Raw genomic sequence first — 22,210 nt, 5'->3', positions numbered from 1 at the left:
TGGTTTTGTAGTAAAGACTACTGAGACTAAATCATGAAGGTACATATCATTTCCCTTTTTATGCCACCGAAACAAGAGGCTCCGAAATGGCTGCCTTGATACTCAACCATGCAGGCTAACGGCAATCCAGGAAACAGCTAGCTGCCTGGGCTGGGAGCATTGTAGCATCTGGGAATGTCCTCCTCAAACTGGTCTGGCCATGCAACTCTGTCTGATTTTCCAAGGTTGGGAAAGATTTATTTTATCAAATGGAATTTTATATTCCAGGATAGGTATAGTGTGTTAATGAGTTAAAACGGAATGTTTTACAGAATAGTCATGGTGATGATTTTTCCTTGCTAATTCAGAGTTTGTGAGGAGAAAAAAGAGGAATCAACTGTAAGCCCATTTATATAATTAAAAAAAAAAAAAAGTACGAAATTACTATGTACAGCTTTTACTAGAGAAAAAATGCTCAAGAAGGATTCCAGGTGTTTCTCAGGTAATGATATTATTCAGCTGTGATTTCAGGAAATACAGTGTAAAATGACTGTGTTCATGCACAGCATGCAATTAGTCTTTTGCTTTGTTTTGTGTATTTCACTAGCAAGCCATCCCAGAATAATACTCTGAATTCTCAATTGGTGTAATTCATTATAGTTCCATTAACTACCAGAGAGGCTACTCTGGTTTATTCTGGCTCTGTTTCTGTCCAAAGTGTTCAATTCTGAATATGTAATAAAAGTGTTAGTCATCTTAACAGCCGTTATTCACATCAGTATTTTGCCCAGTCCTGGATGTTTTAATGTGTTTTTTGTTGATCAACAAAGAGGGTGTTGTGCACCAACAGGGTATACATGGGCAAAGATTAGATGTATCTTTCTCTGCTTTTGAACTTTGTTCTGACATTTTTACTCTTTTGCATAATATTCTGGTCCTTGGATACTCTAATCAGAGCTGGTCTTTCTGGGAGGCATGCTGCCTAACTAACAGTCAGTACCAGTGACCGTGGGACTGAGGGCGGTACTGTGAAGACTTCCTTGGTTAAGCTTGAGCAGACAAGGAAAGAAAACATTTTTTTAAAATGTCTGATTTGGAACTATGTGTGATTTAATTTTTTTATAAGTCAGCTATACCAGTATAATAATGATTAAGCCATTCCAATAAAAGAAAATTACAGGTTCTCAAATGTCTGTTTAGACAAGTATTATGATGGTTAGAAACAATATTGGTTAAAGGCAAAAATTGTAGCATTAAATAATATCAACATTATTAATTCTACAGATCAAGCTGTCAAATGTAGTACTGGAGTACAAGTACATACTTGCAAGATGTAGCCTGTAATGTGAGCAAAAGTCATACTGAGATTCTCTGCTGTACATTTCTTTTTTTCTTGGAAAGAGTCAAAAATCAAATTATACCATATTTTCTGCTTGTAGAACCTCGTTATGGCTTTCTGTCATCCCACACTTCAGCCATTTAACCTGGTGACCTTATTCTGATTTTACGGTTAGTGAGCTTAATTCTGTGAGTCTTTGTAGCCTGAAACACTGTTTTTTTTTCTCTTGATTCTTCAGAAAATGTGATTATAAAATCATGCATGCTTTCTAACATCCTCAGCAAATTTTGCTGGAACTAACCCACTACTGTTCTTTCTTTGAAGACATCATGTTTTTATAGTATTTCATCACTAGAATTTAGTATGTGGTTTATATCACAGTGATACCTTCATCTTCTCCCTGCAGCAAGGTGCCAGAGGAAAAACTCTTTTCAGTCTAAATCAATCTGTTAAATTGTCTGCTGGTTCTGACATAATGATTTTTTTTTCCTTAATTTCAAGCAGTGTATATGTCATTTATTCCTGTTCTTTAAAAGTGTGGGAGCAGTTTTTGGAACGACTAGTGAAGCAAAAGTTTTTAATCTGCCATTTCCACTTGCTGAATTCATGTTTTGGATCCCTTCACAGTTTTGTAAAATCAGTGTTGCCATGCTGCGTTTTCCCCACCTCTTATTTCACAGATGACCAAAGTTATTTTCTCTTGCCGATAGTACAGGATAGATTAAATAATTAATTTCTATGCATTTCTTTGCAGTTATGTTGAACGACCTGCACACGTATTTGTGGTTTTTCCCTATGTAAAGGAGGTTTTTGTCCCTTGTCCTTTGCTGATCTTCTGGAGTACTATTCTGATAAACTCAGTGTCTGTAGCTTGAGCCATGTTGTTGTGCAGAAAAGAGTGTATTCACACTCTTTGTATTTAAATCCCATTTTCTCTAAGCTTTATTTAGTTACAAGGAGACTATATTACTTTTTATAATGAAATAACCTTACTGTTACAGTGACTATTGTTTTGGAGGAATTTCAGGAAGTGTTTAAATCTCCACAGGGCCTTTATAATTTAAATTAATTTCTCGTGGTAAAGGTGCATAAGAATTTCCCAGTGTGATGAAACTACAAAATACATTAAATATAGAAAAGTATTTTCTTCTTCCATATAGATATTTTGCTTGCATAAAATATTAATCAAATGTAAATTATCCCTATATACAGATATCCCTTTTTTTAGTATCACTGCATGTTGTTGGAGGGCTGGAGACATTGCATGAAGGTTTGCCAGTCCAAGCTGCGTTCTACCCTTAACTGATTTCTGAGGCTACTGCACACTGCAAAAGGTTAAAGTGAATATCAGAAAGGCTTAGTAGTAAGATTGTTTATCAGAAGGAAATAATATGTTTCCTAGGCTTGAACAGGTGTTGTTTTGTGCTATCCAAGTGTGTTTGGTGATTTAGGTAATCAAAAACCTGTCATTCCCATCTTAATAAAGAATTTGTGTGGTGCCTCTTGGCACTGGTGACTCGTAGCGACAGGGGCTGGGGAAGGATGCATGGAACATTAGCACAGAGCGTGATCCTGTTTTTCCTTACTGAGGAGTGGAGTTTTTGCCATGTGGAAAGACTATCCCAGAGTTAGTAGATCCCAGGGGAGCAAAGCCAGTTCTGTATAATGAGTCTGGCTGTGACTCTTACCATCACACCACACAATTACTTCATCTTGCATCCTGGCTGTGCATCTCTATTGTCTGACTAACTTGGGGCCAGGCTATTTGCCATAGTCTTTCACCATTCATCTTCACCATTACCCTTTAAAAGTTCCCTGAATATCTTCCAGTTTGTCTGTAACAATGTGTTTTATAGATGGTTTCATGATGTAGGTTAAAGCTTCTGAAATTGAGCTCCTTCCTAACTGCATCTTCAGCTGTGGTCTGTTAGTGGTGAACTTTGCACATGTGTACAGCCCAGCCAGATCAGGAGAGCCCTGCAGATGTCCAGGGACCTGATGAAGAAACTAGCCCAGGTCAGAGTGTGAACACTGGTCTTGAGTCCTATCATAACTTTTATGATCCATTCACAATGAATAGTAAATGATGTATGAAAGTTAAAATTGTGCTATGTAGGTGTCTTACGGACTGCATTGTAAGTGTCTAAAAGCATCTAAATAGAAGTTGTTATAGATTAAACCAGTCTCTTGATTCTGATTGAGACATGCTGATGGATAACTTTTTGTTCATCATATATTAATATGTCTCGTACATGATCAAATTTCGTGTTCATTGCTCAGTAAATGTTATAATAAATATTAATGTATTGCTGCTCTCAAAGTACTTACTGAGATCTTTAAATATATTATCAGAACCTCTTAGAATAACCAAAATTACCTGTAGCATTTTCCACAGCAAAATTATCCTGTGATGTTGATTGAAATTGTGCCAGTGCATCTGCCATAAAAACATTAATGTCATGTCTGACTGAGACACATGCACCTTCGATGTTCATCATTACTGAATCCATTATAAAGACCTTAATGGCAGCTGTGTATAAAGACAGGCCATAATGACATCTTAAATGCTGTCTTTAAAGTCACAGCGTGAAAAGCCTTTTAGAAACACTATATGAAAAAAGCAGGTAGATAACAGCAATTTCTGGATAATATTCATGGTATGTCTTTTTATTTAGTGGAGGTTTTATATACATTTCAATAGAAATAAATGGGTCCAGAAAGCTAATGGTGTAAATAGAACTTTGTTCCTAGTGAATGACATTTGAGACCTCAGGTAATCTTACTTGTTTCACAGCAAACAAGAAAATGCATGCCAAATTTGGAAGTGTATAAGCTGGTCATACAAAATTTAAAAATATACAATAGAAATATAAGGTCTAAAGCATATTAAATTTGGAAAAAGAGTATATACATACAAAAAGCACAATATAAATATTCTAAAAATCCCTTCTGTAGCAAGATTATTTGGTAAGGGCATGAGCTTCTCATGAAATAATCTTTAGAAGGAAGGGGTCTGGACTTTGTTATCATAGAATCACGGAATGGTTTAGATTGGAAGGGACCTCAAAGATCATCTAGTTCCAACCCCCCCACCATGGGCAGGGACACCTTCCACCAGACCAGGGTACTCCAAGCCCCATCCAACCTGGCCTTGAACACTGCCAGGGAGGGGGCAGCCACAGCTTCTCTGGGCAGCCAGTGCCAGTGCCTCACCACCCTCACAGGGAAGAACTTAGTTTTAATATCTAATCTAAGTCCACCCTCTTTCAGTTTGAAACTGTTACCCCTCGTCCTATCACTGCACTCCCTGGCAAACAGTCCCTCCCCACCTTTCCTGTAGGCTGGAAGGCTGTTCTAAGGTCTCCCTGGAGCCTTCCCTTCTCCAGGCTGAACAACCCCAACTCTCTCTTACAGGGGAGGGGCTCCAGCCCCCTGATCATCTTCATGGCCCTCCTCTGGACCTGCTCAAGCAGCTCCATGTCTTTCTGATGCTGGGGGCCCCAGAGCTGAACACAGCACTGCAGGTGGGGTCTCACCAGAGCAGAGTAGAGTGGGAGAATCCCATCCCTTGACCTGCTGGCCACACTTCTTGTGGTGCAGCCCAGGATGCAATTGGCTTTCTGGGCTGCAAGTGCACACTGCTGGCTCATATTCAGTCTTTTCATCCACCAGCACCCCCAGGTCCTTCTCTGCAGGGCTGCTGTCAATCCATTCATCATCCAGTCTGTAACTATGCTTGGGATTGCCCTGACCCAGGTGCAGGACCTTGCACTTCGCCTTGCTGAACTTCATGGAGTTTTCACAGACCCACCTCTTTAGCCTGTCAAGGTCCCTCTGGATGGCCTCCCTTCCCTCCTGTGTGTTGACTGCACCACACAGCTTGATGTCATCATCAAACTTGTTGAGAATGCACTCAATCCCACTGTCCATGTTGCTGACAAAGACATTAAACAGCACCGGTCCCAGTACCGACCCTTGAGGAATGCCACTTGTCGTTGGTCATTCGGTCATTGAGCCATTAACCGTGACGGTTTGAGTGTGATCGTCTAGTCAGTTCTTTATACACCTGGTCCAGCTGTCAAATCCAAGTGTCAAATGCTTTGCATAATGCTGTCGAGGACCTTGTATAGTCACATTCTGGACAATGCCCTCCTTTTACTGTTCACCCAATGTACTCACTTTGTGTCAAATTTTGCTAAAGGCAGAAAGAGGAAAGGGGGATAGATGGAAAAGAAGGCAGTACTAAATCTTACAAGCTTCACCCAAAATTTTTGGTGTATCATCACTGAAGCCCAGAGGATGCTGGAGCAAAGCATGGGCCTTTCTGACGATGTCTCCCAGAGTCACATCTAACTTCCCAGTTTTTCACTTCAGTATTCAAGACATTGAATATTTTGGGCAGTGGTTTACTCTTTAAAAGGTTTACTTTAAATAAAAACAAACAAACAAACAAAAATCCTACAGTTTTGATCCATGAGTGTATGAATTTATTTTCTTAATTGCATAGTTTATAATTTGACATGACCTTTGATCCTGTCAGTAGTACTATTTGATTGTATTACTAAGGCTTTATTCTTTCGACTGTTTTCTATCAACATCGATTGGAAGATTGTAACACTTCATAGTCTTTCAGATGCCAAATATTCATATTGGCCATCAGAGTGGCTGTCTGGGCTGTTATATCCCAAGCTTATTTGTGATAGAGCCTTGCTGGACAAAACTGGCCCTTTCCTCATGCCCACGCACTGCAAGACACACAGTTTCCTCCACAGAGGGGTAGTCTCCCTGCCCTCTCCATCCTCCACAGCCCCTATGCACATGCACATAATCAGTGTCTACAGGAATAATAATACCTTTTTAAGTGCTTTTATGTTTACAGAGGTGCCTCTCTCCTTTGAACCTGGCTTATGTGATCCTTTTCATTCCTAAGTGTCAAGATATTTATAAAGTTGAGTAAACTTTGCTCATGGTTTACACACAAGGAATTAAACCATGGATGTTCATCAAGGTCAGTGGTAGGGTCAGGAACAGATCCCATGTACCCCTGAATGCAGTGCAGGACCCTGTGTGTTGAATGACTTTGGTCTTTAGAAAATCATTTGTGGTATCAGATGTCAGTAGATTGTGAGGTTGGGAAAAAAATATTGAGCTTAACTTCTGCTTATAGATTCCAGAAGATTTTATCCATGCTTAGGCATCTAAGTCTTACTCAAGTATCAGCAAGTAAGAAATATTCCCTAGGAATGTGATGAAAAACATAATTTCACATTAACTCCAAAACAACTACCTGTATATAATGTTGTCTTTTAGTTACCACAGCCATAGACGGAATTAAAATTGGGGAACTAGAGTGAAAAGCATGTTAGTAACTTTCTCAGTAAGCAGCCACCCTTGACTGCTTCCAATGCTATTGTTAGTGATGTAGAACAACTGTATAAACTGCAGGAGATGCTCCGTCTCCTTTTTACTGATTCAATGTTTCCTCAACATTTTTCCTTTGTCGATGAAATTTTGAAAGATTAGCCTCTATCCAGTCATTAGTTATGTGCGTTCACATGTAAGGGTAGTTTTAATGTAGCTATGTTGTGTCCCAAGGTTAAAACTGCCTATCTTTATGAAAGGACATAGTGCTTTGTCACTAACTTTTAGAGTAAATTATTTTAAAGCCTGAAATCTGTCTTTTTGTGTCTCAAAGAAAACAGATAAGACCACGTATTATGTTGCTGTATAAATAATGTAAGTAGCAAAATAGCTTCTTGTGTGAATGTAGTATTTGTTTAAACATTATTATACTTCCTTACTAATATATAATGAAGTATGGGCAGGCAAAGTTCCTGTTTAAACAGATTTTTATTTTAGATTTTTCCACCTGAAACATTTGCTTAACCTGAAGTAGAAATATCTATACCCCAACAAATGGAATTTATAATATAATGGAAAAAAATCTTACAGCAGCTTAGAAGATACCACACAATAAAGCTATTGGTAGAGGTTAGTAATTTGTCCAACATAAAATGCCATCATTATGAAAACATACATTTTCCAGAGTTATTGCAGTCTGTGGCTCCCCTTGAGTTTATTGATTTCTTCAAAAGTTGTTTAATGGGGAAAGAAATAATTCTCGAGGCGTAAGAGTGTAAACTCTAGCTGTTGCAAAGCACTATGGTACAACTTCGGGGCACTGGGTAGGTTATGGCCCAAGTGCAGCTCACACTGTTTTTTTAAGAGTACTTTCAGTACACAGAATCAGATCTCTTTGGCCTCATGATCCCTGCAGGGTTCTTAGTGAATAAAATATGTGTTTCAAGATGATGATCTTCTAAACCAGCTAGCTTTTATGTACATTTCCAGGAGGCAGACTGGATAATCTAAAGACTATTCAAGCACAATGGCAACCCAGCACTTTATCCAAAGAAATAAAAAATAAATGAAAAAAGTCAAAATGCTTTATAGTTTACAGATCTTTTCAGTCACTGTTATATGTTTCATCATCCAAGAAATACTGATTTGGAGTGAAGAAGTTATCACAGGGGTAGCTATAGTTCTTACAAATGCGTACCCAAGGGGTTTGAGACTTACTGTTAGTATTAATTCAGAAGTCCTGTTTCGAAGTGCTCATAAATAGCTATGCTATTTTATTTTCACATTCTAAACAGCATTACGGGTGACCATGTTACGTGAAGATTAAGCAAATAATCTCTTATTCATTTGAAATTGGTAAGTAATATAATTACTATTATTCAAACTCTTCTTTAGGACTGGCTTTCAGACGTCAGGCTCCACATTCACACAGCTGGGGGTTAGGCATAATAATAAGTGTTGTCTGACATATGGGGTAATCTTAGAGGTGACACTTGGAAGCCCACCACTGTCAGTGCCAGGGCCTGGATCAGGTGGGTGGGTCTAGTAACAAAAGCTGTAGACACCAGCAAAATTTACTAGAGCAAAATTTATGCCGATTGGAATTCGAAGCATGAGGTCTATGTTTTACATGCCTGGTGAGAAACGACTTTGGGCTCCACAACATCACATTGAATTGAAAGATCACAACCCAGAAATTTTTTCAAAGCTTTTCTTAGCTTCATGTTTTCAATTCTTCCATCTTTCTTGTTGTTTTGTTTACTTGACCTGCATGCTGTTTATTGTCTCCTGGGGCTGCTGCTCAGAAGCCTCCTACCTCCACCCTGGGTGGTGCAGATGATCCAAATAGGACATCAAGGGAGTCCAGAGAATGACTGCAGCAAACAGTCACACCCGGTACAGTGAGCTCATCTAAACCTTGTCACACAATGACGTTTTAAATGCTCTTGCCTGAACTTGGATATGCTGATGTGCTAGATGACGGTGCATCCAGCCACGGTACACAAAAATTAGCCTCGTTGGGCATCATTAATACAGAGTTTCAAAAAGATTCATGGTTCAGAGATGGAAAAGGATTTCTAAAACTGCTTGTAATAAATCTGGACTTTCAGTGGGTCATTGGAAGGCTGAAGCATGCTGTTGCTGAGCAGCCTAACTCATTACGAAACAGCCTTTGGCTAGTCCAAAACCACCACAGCATCTGAGTTGCCAGCATTGCCATTGCTTTTGTCAAGCACCCATAAAAAATAAAGCAGAGAAAGCTACTTCAATTGTTAGAAGGTTTCAGATAATAAAATTGTAATCTCTTAGCTTTCACCACTTCATAATGGAGCCTCTACCTGACCTATGTCAGGAAAGATTTGAGCATATTATAAAGATTTCTGTTTGTGTTTTAAGATAGCCTCTAATTTTTAGAGGCTGGAACCACTACAAATATATATAGCTGTGTAAACCACTGTGCCTGGGAAGATCATGGAACAGATCCTCCTAGAAGCAATGCTAAGGCACATGGAGGACAGGGAGGTGATTCGAGACAGCCAGCATGGCTTCACCAAGGGCAAGTCCTGCCTGACCAACCAAGTGGCCTTCTATGATGGAGTGACAACATCAATGGACAAGGGAAGAGCTATGGATATCATCTGTCTGGCCTTCTATAAGAGCTTTGATATGGTCCTACACAACATCCTTCTCTCTAAATTGGTGATATGTTGATATGATGGGTGGACTGTTTGACGGATAAGAAATTGGTTGGATGGTTGCATCCAGAAAGTAGTGGTCAACAGCTCGATGTCCATATGGAGATCTGTGACAAGTGGCATCACTCAGGGGTCTATACTGGGACCAGTGCTGTTCAGTATCTTCATCAGTGACATAGACCGTGGGATTGAGTGCACCGTCAGGAAGTTTGCAGATGATACCAAGATGAGTGGTGCAGTTGTCATGCCTGAGGGGCAGGATGTCATCCAGAGGGACCTGGACAAGCTGGAGAAATGGGCCTGCACAAACCTCACGAAGTTCAACAAGGCCAAGTGTAAGGCCCTGCACCTGGGTCAAGGCCATCCTTGGTATCAACACAGGCTGGGGGATGAAAGGATTGAGAGACGCCCTGCAGAGAAGGACCTGGGAGTACTGGTAGATGAAGAGCTGGTCATGAGATGTCAATGTGTGCTTACAACCCATAGAACAAACTGTATCCTGGGCTGCATCAAGAGAAGTGTGGCCAGCAGGTTGAGGGAGGTGATTCTCCCCCTCTGCTCCGCTCTGGTGAGACCCCACCTGCAGTGCTGCATCCAGCTGTGGAGTCCTCAGCACAAGAAAGACATGGACCTGCTTGAGTGGGTCCAGAGGAGGCCATGAAGATGATCAGGGGGCTGGAGCACCTCCCCTGTGAGGACAGGCTGACAGAGCTGGGGTTGTTCAGCTTGGAGAAGAGAAGGCTCCAAGGAGACCTTATAATGGCCTTCCAGTACTTAAAGGGGGCCTACAGGAAAGATGGGGGCAATCTTTTTAGCACGGTCTGCTGTGATAGGAGTAATGGTTTTAAACTAAAAGAGGGCAGCTTTAGACTAGATATAAGGAAGACATTTTTTACTATGAGGGTTGTGAAACACTGGGACAGTATGCCCAGAGAGGTGGTAGAAGCCCCATCCCTGGAAACATTCAAGGTCAGGTTGGACAGGGCTCTGAGAAACCTGGTCTAGCTAAAAGTGTCCCTGCTTATTGCAGGGTGGTTGGACTAGATGACCTTTAAAGGCCCCTTCCAACCCAAATTATTCTATGATTCTGTGATTTTATGTATACTGTAAGGATTTTCAGGATTGGTGTGTTACTGATGAATCATAAACTTTGTCAAAGTTTACAACTAGGGACTTTCTTCAAATTATGACATTGATAAAGTATTTTTAGCAGCACACATTATTATGGATTTTTTGAAAATTAATATCTCATCTGATGAAGTACATATGGTTCATTGAAATATCCCATAGAAATGTATTTTTGAAAGAGGGATGTCTATTAGGGATCATGGACTTGTTGATTAAAATTAATAAGCTCTTTCAGAGTCTCTGCAGATATTTATAAAAACATGTTCTTTTTTTCACCTCTTATATTTTCATATATGAAAATAGACTTTTTTATGCTTCCTGATCAAGCTTACTATTTGCTTGTCAGATTTACCCGGAGTTTTTTACCATCTAGTTTCCAGACAATATGAACTGGTAACAGATGAGCACCTGAGTTGTCTTCAATAAATAAGCATTGAAGGATGATAAGTGTTGATTTCTTTGATGAAGGAAACTGTACGTCAACCAGATTTTTATTATAATTTGATAAGTTTCCTTGCAGGCTGGAAATAAGCACTTTTAATTAAAGAAAAAAGTATTGTATTTAAAAGGCTTTTGAAAAAAGATGACATCAGGAAAAGAATAGGCTTTGGAAACAGAGAAGCCTGCATGTTAAGACTTAGGATGCTTTGTCAGTGGTAATACAGTCTAGCAGGGTGAAATGTAAACTTCCTTACTGAACTGGATACAATTTATAAATTTTGTATAGCTAGATCTAAACTTTTTGCTGGAGCTGTTTTAAAATGTGTGTTCATAAACACTTCCCATGGAGATATTCTTTATAAAAATAAATGTTAATAAGTAACTGACAGAGAATTTATAGAACTGCAGTCTCAACCGCCTTAGGGCCCCAGGGGATTATGGTACAGTAAACCCATATTTATACAAAGAATGAAATATAAAGTAGAACAGAACAAAGGAGATGGAGAATGGTTCTTACTGTTTTCTTAAAATTAAAATGGTGACATATTCCTGTTACTTTCACTGAAGCATATGCATGAACTGTAAATACCGATGTTTAATTTTGGATCTCTGACGGATCTAAATGGATCTGGTTTTTATGAGAAATGCCTGATTATGGCCAGAATGTGTATATACAGGGTAACTGTAGCATAGGTAGAAGTGGTGTTTCCTGAATTGCCTGTCAAGAATGACTTAATCCTGCTTTGCAGGAATTGCCTACATCAGTGAGACATATTCATTTCCATACCCATTCATTTAGGAGACTCTCTGCTGAGAATGTCAAAGAGATGCTAATTATTATCAGCTACAATGATCCCTTAGGAATTACGCTGAGATTGAGAAACCACATAATTACTGAAGTTAAACTATAGTGAAGGATTAAAGTGATGAGTTCTGCTCCCTTTTTTTTCTTTCTTTCTTTGCTTGGGGAGCAGCTGTCACAGGCAGTCCTGATGCTTTTTAGGTGATCATTTTCTAACTACTTTGTCCTCTTTCAGTCTGGTTTATCTACTACCAATGCTGTGCAAGAGCTGAAGCAGGAGAGGCAGTAATTATATGGGCAGCCTGGTTGTTTCCCAAAGAAACTATCCTGGAGAAAATGGCGAGATGCTTGAGCAAGGGACTGATTTTAAGTTAAATAATCTGCTTCACTGAAGAGAAACAGTAGGACTTGGAAGTTCAGTTGGGCAGCTCTATGGAGCAACACATGCTGCCTGGAGCTAAGCAGAATTGAACCAGGAAATTCTGTTTTGTTTACAGGGAGCTCTGAGAGGAATTTAGGGGACTTCAGTTAATTTCTGAAAATCTGAACAAATTTTCATTACGTCCTTACTCTTTTGATGAAAAAGGAATCAGGTAAATTTTCATTTGGAACAGAAGTTAAAACTGATAGACATTTGTGCTGCTGTTGATAAAATCTCCAGGATAGGAGATCATTTTAAATAAAGGCCATTCCTTTTCTTGAGGATAAATACCTATGATGTCCTTTATAAGTCTTTCCTGTTCCATTCCAATCCAAAAATAAAGCATTTTTTTAATAACTACAGATTCTTTATTGTGAGCAAAGCAAGTTTACAGGGCTAAATATGTTTTAATTGGTGATACATGCCAGAAATGTGAATGTTCCTTGAGTCCATTTAACATTGATGATGAGTTTGAAAATTACCTTTTTATGTCCTGATAATTCAAGCAGTGTTCAAATATATTTTCCCTTGCAGTGTTTCCTTTTCTGGACTGACTAGTTAACCTAGAATTGGTCCTATGTGTTATAAGCAGTGGGACTAATCTCGTGGGATCTGTGGCCATAGGGCTATATTTGCAAAGGACACATCCCATTCTAGAGTAACTGAGCATGCTGAGGAATGGGTCCTGGCAGTTTTCTGTATTAAGAGTAAAGGTGTCTTCTGTTTCCAGGTCGTCACCATTACAGGACTGTATTGATTTAATTTCATCTGAACTCTTCCAAACCAGTGAAACCTATTTTTACTTTTCAATTTAAATTATTTTCTGAGATATACTTTCTTATTTGAAAATTCCCTCTACCCACCAAATAATATCAGTCTTCAAAACAAACAACAAAAAAATACATCAAGAGTTTCTATTTAAATTCTTTAATCTTCTTAGCACAAATATTCTTTTAATATTTGAACTATGATTCCCTTTCTTGCTCTCTTATCAATCTTGTTTCTTGCAGTCATTCACCTGCAGAAGGTGTGTTATATAAGGGGAACATTTCCTTTTCTTGATCAGCATTTCTTGTTTTAGATGGTTTAATTAACTGGCTTTCATCAAACAATACTCTTGTCTGTGTTGAAATTGGTACTGTTCTTCTCAAAGGTATAACAATCATTCATATTGTTTTACATAATATCAAAGTAAAATATTTAATTTCATGAGAAGCCAAGGAACTTTGCTTTCTTAAAATGGTGATGAAATTTAGACAGAAAAGATTTTCCAAATTAAAAGCTAGATTTATGTTCAAGACTATCTCATTTTTCCAAATTATTTTGTGTCGAGCAGTGAATAATATTTTGGTGAAGCTTTCTTTGGCTTTTAGTCAAGTACTATAAATGAATTCATTAATGTGAATTATTTTGGGGCAGCAGTAGTGGGTGTGTGTTTGAAGTCTTATGGTGATGCATGATACTTTGACCTTCAAGCGTATGCCATCTTTTCATTAGCAGTTCTAACCTAAAAGGTAGTTTCGCTGAAAAGAAACAGACAGACAAAACAAATAAAACCCCACTCTGTGGTGATCAGCCATTATCTACGAGCCAGTCTACTACTACTTGTAAGTTTTTTGTGAATGAGAAACGTTCTTCTTGGTACTATTAAAAGAAACATTCTTACAATTACAGTTCTTATAATAGAAATTGTCGACTTTATTGCAGTTTTACTTGAATCATTTAGGTCAATATTTTTTATTCTGCTTGGTTTTAATACGTCATAACAGCAAAATTTGTTTTCATGAGAAAAATTAGATTGAGACCCTTTCCCAGCCTGAAGTTGGCACAAATGCAGTATGCTGCAAAGATGAATATTTCTCTTCCATTTTTCTCACTCAAGCACCAGTGGGACTGTTGTAGAAGACAAACAGTATTTGTGTCTAAACAGTAAACAATGCTGACCATGAGGGCCATGAGCACCGTTGCATATTACACAAGTAAAACCACAGACACATTATTTATTTAACATCAGCATTATGTACGTTTTTGTATATGGATATACTTTTTGGCAAAAGCAAAGAGTGTGGGAAGAGAACAGCAACCAGGAAGGGTAAGAGCTATAATAGTAAAATTATTCAAGTTTATTTGGTTCTTGACAGTAAATGTGTTTTAATTAAGAAGGGGCTGACTTTAGGAAGTGATATTGGAATATATAAAATTGTATTAGTGTGAATGTTTGATATTCTACCCTGAAAATGCTGCCAGTAAATAGTAACTAACAATCATGAACGTATTTTCAATATTTAACATTGGAGAAGTATGCACAGCTTGTTAACGTTTAGTGTGGAGAATTAGGCTGTAATTTAACACTTTTCAGCATTTATTATAGGCAACATATCTTGTCTGTACTGAACTTTGCAACCTGTGAAGTAGCTTCTGCCTTGGAAATGTGTCAGCTCATACCTGTTGTCACCCTACGAAGATCTGTGAGTCTGTGATGTAGTATAGTGCACACTGGTAAAAGCTAAAAGGTTCCTGTATTTAAGCATATGCTTCATTGTAAACAGTAGTTGCACTGTGTCTAGGGACATGTTTAATTTAGCAGTGTTCTTGGTCAGAAACACTTTTTTTTTTTTTGAGAAATGTTACTTGTGGGTTGCTTATTTTCTTCCTGTTTCATTTTCAGAGGATGCGGATTACAATTGAAAGGAATGAAGAAATAGGACCCATTATTTGCTTTCTGTGAAAACCTTTGGAATTGAATATGAAATTATGGTGTCTTTAATCCATGTGAAGATTAAACCTTCCTAAAACACACAGAAAGTAATAATCAGGGAAGTTACCGTAACAGCATCAGCCTCAGTCACCACATTATTATTTAAAGTATTTCAGTTGAAATGTGTACTGTTCTGGATATCATTATCTTGAAATTTCAAAGTAATTAAAGATTTTATTTTTAAAGCAGGCATACCAAATGAAAGCATGCTATAGGATGTTGATAGCTGGAATAAAAGTCTCAACCTATCTTCTGAGTGCTTTAATAGCAAGGAAAGGGAGGGGTTTAGCTTAAGGAAGGATCTGATTGTCTTGACATTTGAGCTTCGAGTAGGTAACTGTCAAAGCAGAGAGAGGATTGGTTTTTAAGTGTAGATAATGCATCTTTTATGAATTTACATGATAATATAAATATGAACCAGGTGTGAAATTGTAGTTTATGCAGTAATGATGGTAATTGAAAACGTAGGTAAATGAACCTGGACAGAGCCTACTTTGCTTATCTTCATCAGAGGACTCAGTAGAAACCTAGATGGGTTGTCAAGTTTTGGGTTGCGAGGTCTTGGTTCTCCCTGTTTTCCTGTCAGACTGCAGCTACTCTTTGTCACTTTTGAGAGGTTTAGGCTGAACCAGGACCACCTGTTCCACGGGTAGAGCAGTAAGCTGGTGTTACCGCTTTTTATGCATGGGTTTGCTCCAGATGGATGATTTCTTGCCTCACTGAACAGACATCAGGCATTCCATCAGTCTTTATGCCCGTTGTCTTCAAGGAGTCTGCAGCAGAACCTATAAGGATTTGTTGCCTGGAGGTCTGTGGTAGCAGAATGACTAGTACATTACAAAATACAGTGCTTGATCACAGCAATAAGCTTTTCTCAAGGGTTTATCCTAATGAATATTGAAATTATTTCCTTTTTTTCTGTTCTGGGTGTGTATTGCTGTCTATACTGCAGACCAAGAGTCTGAACAAAGCTATGCAGTAGGTAGAACACTTAAGCTCCTTTCCCTGAGCCACGTCCACATCTTCCTCAATTACTCTGTAGGACACAAATACTAACATCAGGTAGGTGAAAACTGGACTCTATAGGCTACCTCTCCACTTACTGTAGAGTCTACAGAGAGGAATGAGGAAGCTGTCATATATTTCTGGTTTATAACTGCACATCTTTCTCTCCACTGACTGCAGAGAGATGTCAAGGGAAGCTTATCTTTCTAGTTTAAATTTGGTCTTTCTTAATTTTCCTTTATGTCATCTGTTTGTTTTGACACCAGCTTCTGTCAAATCTGGGACCATCCTATCAGTATCGAGACTTTAATAAAAATAAACAATATTTTAAGAATTGTCCCATAATACTTCAAGTTCTTTTCAACTTTAGTCTTTTTCCTTTTAGGAGCACCAGAACGAAGACATTCCCTTCTGGGTAGCCCAGATGTCATTGATACCGCTCCAAGAAGAAAGCGAAGACAAAGGACAGCAAAGCCTGCTGGGACAGGAGCTAAGATGGCTACTGATGAGACACAACTGCCAGCCAAGGAAAAGTAAGCAGTTTTCAAAAGTGTTGAAATCTTTTTATATCTAAAGATGTTGGAGGATTTGTGGTTTGGTATTTTTTGTGTTTTCTTGTGCAGTTTAATATTTCAGTCTGAGTACTGTTGTGTGCATTCCATATAGTCATTTACAGTAATTTTACCCAACTTTGAAGAGATGTGAATGATTAAATTCTCAGGCCCAATGACTTACTGATTTTAATACACCTCTGAACTGACAATTGTAAACTTCTTTTCTTTAGTTGACTTGGATACTTTAAGGAAATAGATTGAAGCCTACTAAAACAATGTTCTGTAGGTGACTGTATAACCCTGCAGGCAAAGAAGGATGCATTTATAGCAAGTGTCAAACTAAGATGGAAAGCTTCAGCTAAATTGTGTCGCAGAAAGTAGTATCATTATGAGTGTCTTTTTTCACAGTGAAGGTGATCAAAGACAGGAACAGGTTGCCCGGAGAGGTGGTGGAGTCTCCATTTGTGGAATATTTGAGACTCAGCTGGGCATGGTCCTGGACAACCTGCTCTGGTTAAGGGGGGAGGTTTGGCTAGGCACTCCCCAGATGTCCCTTCCATCCTCACCATCCTGTGATTCTGTCATTGTGGTTTCAGTGGAATATAATTCGCAATACCACTCTTAATAGATCAGGATAGATTTCTTTGGAAAATAAGATCACTGGGGAGAAAAAAGAATTCACTCTTAAACACAAAGGGGTCAGAATTTATAACAATAGAAGTCTTTTTCTTCTTATGTCACTCTCGACTTTTGGAAATATTTTCACGGTATCTGGGAGGTGTTTAGTTATCCAAGGAATTACCTCAGAGCTGCAATGTGATTGGTGGTATTTTCTTCAAAAACTGATCTCTTTTTTTAAGATCTATGGCAAGTTAGACTTGAAAATACTTACATTCCTTTTTAGCTGTAATATACAACGAAAATAAACTGTTTAATTAGACATGGACACAAGTAGACTTCAAAGATATTTCCCATGATTAGAAAATATTTCAGTTTAAATCAGCAAGTGAATTATCTTATTTTGACATGGAAGGATAGATCCTATGTGGTGCGAAATGCTTTATCTTAAGCTGATGGTACACTGCGGTCCTGCCCAAAATGTTTTGCAGTATTGTGTCACTTAGCAAAAAATTACTAATCCAAGCAAACCACCACAGCCTGTTGCGTTGGTGGGGAGGCAGGGGGGAAGTTAACCTCTAAATTCCTTCACCTTTGGAAATGCTCCATCACAAATACGGAAGATGTACAGCCGTTGAAAGCATGTCATGCTTTTCTGTTTGGCAGGAGGATCAAATGACAGATTGTGATCACATTTGCAAATGCATGAATGAATCCTTATTTCTGAGCTCTCCTACACAGACCTGCAGAAAGATTTGATTCTTTACTCGTAATGTAAATACTTTAAGTTGCTATCACATAAAATCATATCCCACGGTTCTTGCTTTAACAAACTAAAGCTTATTTAGAATTATTTTCCATTTGCAAGTTTTGCTGACATCATCAGCGCGTTTTTTTTTCATGTTTATCAGGCAATGAAAGGGCAGGTACAAACCAAACATCGAGAGCATAATGCTGTCTTTATACTGTTGCATCTTAAGTTGATCGATACAAGATCCTAAACAAGAAGAAAAAATACCTCTTCACTGAAGGAGAGAATCCAAGTTTTTCTTTTCTTTCTGGTTTTCAGATTGTTTTTTGAAAATACAGTATTTTTCAACACAGTCATCACATAATAGGAATTATATCTTAACTTTTATATATTTCTCCTAAGATTTTAAAGTATGGTAAGAAAGTACCATTTATGCTTAAAGTTAAGAGCATCTGAAGTAAATACTGAGTGACAAAAACCGAAAGCATTCTATGTCTACAAATATTTTAGATTTATGGATGTTGAGGCTAGTTATGTGGCAATTCTCTAGTCCTTCGGAATGAAAATATATTCTTAGATATGACCAAGAATACTGAGAAGAATGCAAATAAAAATCTGTTTAACATAGAAATTAGAGGAAAAGGAGTATTGCTTTTCTCGTACTTTGTGTGTGGGTGCAGTGCCAGGAAAAGGAGTTGAATTGTATTTATCTATGTAGGCATTAGTATTGCTGTGACAATTTGTTCAATAACTAAATCAACATTTTTAATGAAACTTGGAAATGTGCTTTGTATAATGTGAAGCTTAGCGAAAGTCGTATAGACATGAGATCAGCAAAGAACTGAACTCGGATTTGTGGAACAAGGTTTGCTAAATGAACTGTTTAATTATTTGCTGAGATAAAGAAGTTCTTTAGGATAAAGTAGAAAATCAGAATAATTAGTTGTTCAGTGAACTGCCAAGATTCAGGTTTATCCAGCTCTCTAGCAGATTGTTTTTCAAATCTGAGATATCCACTGCAAGGAAATGCTTCTTTAGGCATGCTACTTATAGCTGATAACAGTCAAACTATGGCTCACAATTTACACATTTTTAAAATGCGACAAAGGATGGTTCATATAGTTCAAAACATGATTGAGTCAGGAAGTAAAATAAAATTATTTTGATCCCAGTAAACTGTTATGGTATTGGTGACTGTAACTCAATATCTAGCAATTTCCTAAGGTGCAAAGCAGAGATAATATGTAAGTCAAGTTAAGATGCAAATTCTACTTTTCACAATTTGCATTTCATACGTGGAGGAGGAAAATTAATAAAAGCAATCCCAATCCACAGTTAGAAATTGTGCTTATTGATGCATTACCCAAATCTCTCAGGGGTCTGCATATGAATAACACCATTAGCTATGTAGAATATGCATCCAATATAGAGGCTTAAGTGTATGGCCTGTCAGCCTGAATCCTACAAATAATTGTATGTTTCTGTAAGAATTTAATTTTAAAAGTATTGGAACCTATTTGAGAGAAGATAATACCTACTGAAGGTGACATTTTTAAAAAATATATTTTTATAAATTAAGCACAGTCATTGAATACAGAATACTTTGGGTAGCTTGTCCAATCTGTAGTCACAGAGTACAGTGGAACCCAACCAGTGCTGGAGTCTCTAGAACTAAACCAAAAGTAAATAGGTAAAAAGCTACCTTATCTAAACAAATATTTCTTTGTTTCCACAAGTAAAAATCTATCTTTCTGCTTTGGTTTATCAAAATTGTTTTTATTTAAAGATGTAAGAAAAGCAAACCCTTTTTTTTCTGTCTGTCATTTCTTACTAATAAAGTATCTAGTTTTATGGTCCTCATTAAGTTATTCTGTATGTTTCAAAATTTAATCCATTCTGGCTGCTGTAAAGTGTTTATAATTTCTTTGCTATTGAATGTGTACATACTGTTGAGGATATGTGCAATTACAGAAGTGATTTGGGGGAAAGCATCTTAAATACAGGAAAAACCTTATTATGGAGGAAAATATGATGGATTCTCCTGAGAATGAGACAACCAAAAAATGTTATTACAGAGAAAACACTTCATAATTCTGACAAGCAAGTGTAAATACTTTTAATTCAATTGCCTTTTCTATAAAGAAATATGTGTTTACACCAAGCACTGTGACTCTGACTTACTATCTATTCTCCATGTCAAAAATTTCATATGTATGTCTAGTTTTGTACATTTGATGTAGCTGTTACACTTTTTTTTTTAATTGAAATTTGACTTTTGTTGGCTTGATACTTCTTGCTTGCTTGATAAAACTAAGAGACTGTAAGAATCAGGCCTACATTTAAATTAAAGGAAAGATATGCTTTCCTTTAACTTTAGTATGTTTGGTTTTGCTGAAATACTGAGATGCAGTCATAGCCCCACTGAATTTGATTGGATCTTTGCCACCAGTAATTTAATTCTTTCTCTTTTACATATGAATGCTGCTTTTTCAGAGAGCTCAAAGTGTTCAACATGTATCTAGGAGTCCTCAGGAACATCTGTATGAAGTAAAAAAACATATTCAGATTGCTGACTGGGTATTTGGAAGTGCCAGGTGTTTCCTGGGGGTGTTTTGTGCCAGTTGCATTGCCATCATGTGCTCCATCAGAAGAGGCCAAAGAGAGAATGTAATTTTTGCTTTAAATACGATTGTTACAGTCTTCACGCTCAGTGTTTGTTCTTGACTTAAAGGTCTGATTAGTTACGTGTGTAATTGTGGATAGAACTGCATAGTTGTTGATTGTTAATGATAAATGTGGGTATTTTTGATTTTCATACATCTCTTTGTGTACCTTCAAAAGGTTTTTACAGTCTTCGTAGGTGTTAGGTATGTATGATTTATTTGAAAAGAAAGCTCTTAGTGTTATATTCCAATACTGTAATAAGCTGGACTTGTCTTTCTTTTGATAACCTTCCACCCCTTTAAAAGCACTCAGAGCCTGTGGTGCGCCCCTGGGGATCATCTCTCTACATTTGTTTAATTTATTGCTTGTGGTTCACATTTTTAAAGTCCTAATGCAAGGTTTATTTAAAATGCGGTTTGCCACCGCCAGTGATTCAGGTAGCAAAAACACAGATTTGTCCTGGAATTTGGCATTCTCAGAGGGTTACACATAGACATCGGTATTACTGTCTCACACAACAAGTAATTCTTTCTCGTAAAGGCTCAACCAAGTGAAATTTGGATTCCGCTGAAAACAATACCATAACCTTCCATGGTCCACAGGGGGTATAAAGTTTACGGTACAGTTACCCTGTTTTGAGAAAAGATATATTTGAGAGTCCATGTTGACATGTCACTTTTTTATTCATTAAGTGTATTTATTTAGTACAATTGGAGAGACCTTGCAGAGACTTGCGTGGTGTGACAAAGCACTGTGATCACTGGTATATCAGTGTGTCAATATAGTGTCTCTGTACAGGAGCGATAAGCTCATTCGTGCTCTAATAAATTTATGGAATGCAATGTTTAGAAAGTTTTTGATATTTAACTCATTCAGGCTGAAATATAAACAGGTTAAGAAGTGGACAGTCAGGTTCATTTGAGACTCTTATGTGAGAATCAAACCAAAAAAATTTTAAATAGCTGAATTAAGCCCTTTTTGTGTTTCATTCATGCTCAGCATTTTCTTACACTTTGGATGGTTCCTTTCTTTCCTTTTTTGCCATGACGTCAGTAGCAGCAGTCGGTCACTGGTCATACCAGACAGACTGTTTTGATGCAGCTGTGCAAATAATAAAAATTGTGCTGTAAGTAACTTTGTGTGGCCTGATGGGAGCTTTGGTAAGTGAAATTCATCTTCTGAACAGTTACCTGTAGGTATTTAAGGTTGCATGAGGTTGGAGTAGAAAGAAGAGCTGTGTTTAGTACCTGTGTTATGTGACTTGTGGATGTAAAAAAAAGGGTTGTCTTCAGGGGAAAAAAGGATGGAAGCCTCTGATTTCAACGCATAGCAGTATTTGAAAAAAGAGTTGCAAAAAATCTAGAGTAATTCCATGTTCAACTGGAATTAATAAGGCAGAAATAAATACAATACAGTACAGTTGCTTTTCTCTTGATGGTGCCCTGGCTTTCTGTGCAGTGAGTGTCTTTGTTTTAACTGAGTGGCAGATAATTAGGTTTCCACTGTCCATGTGGGAATGGGTGATTTATTTCCGTGGGAAGTGCAAGGAATTCTTGCCCTCAATCACCATTTCTTCTGACTCCCCAGGGAAAGATGGGAAAATATGAAGGCTGAAAGCCCAGGGCAGGGAAAAATGAACATTATCTGCTGACCTCTGAGGTTGCAATTTCTCCTGAGCAAAGTCACTCAGCCA

General features: G+C 37.8%; 1 protein-coding gene across 1 annotated transcript in view; it reads left to right on the top strand.

Moving 5' to 3' along the window:
* Window positions 1-22,210, top strand: part of XRCC4 (X-ray repair cross complementing 4) — a 182,672-nt gene that overhangs the window by 105,024 nt on the left and 55,438 nt on the right. The window contains exon 7 of the mRNA XM_086479703.1: window positions 16,319-16,463. Coding sequence (XP_086335829.1) covers window positions 16,319-16,463 — 145 coding nt within the window. The remainder of the gene's footprint in view (window positions 1-16,318; window positions 16,464-22,210) is intronic.

The sequence above is a fragment of the Leptosomus discolor genome, chromosome Z (assembly GCF_034619465.1).
Source record: "Leptosomus discolor isolate bLepDis1 chromosome Z, bLepDis1.hap2, whole genome shotgun sequence".
NCBI lineage: Eukaryota > Metazoa > Chordata > Aves > Leptosomiformes > Leptosomidae > Leptosomus > Leptosomus discolor.
The sequence above is the reverse complement of the archived record's forward strand: the minus strand, read 5'-3'. Positions and strand labels throughout refer to the sequence as shown.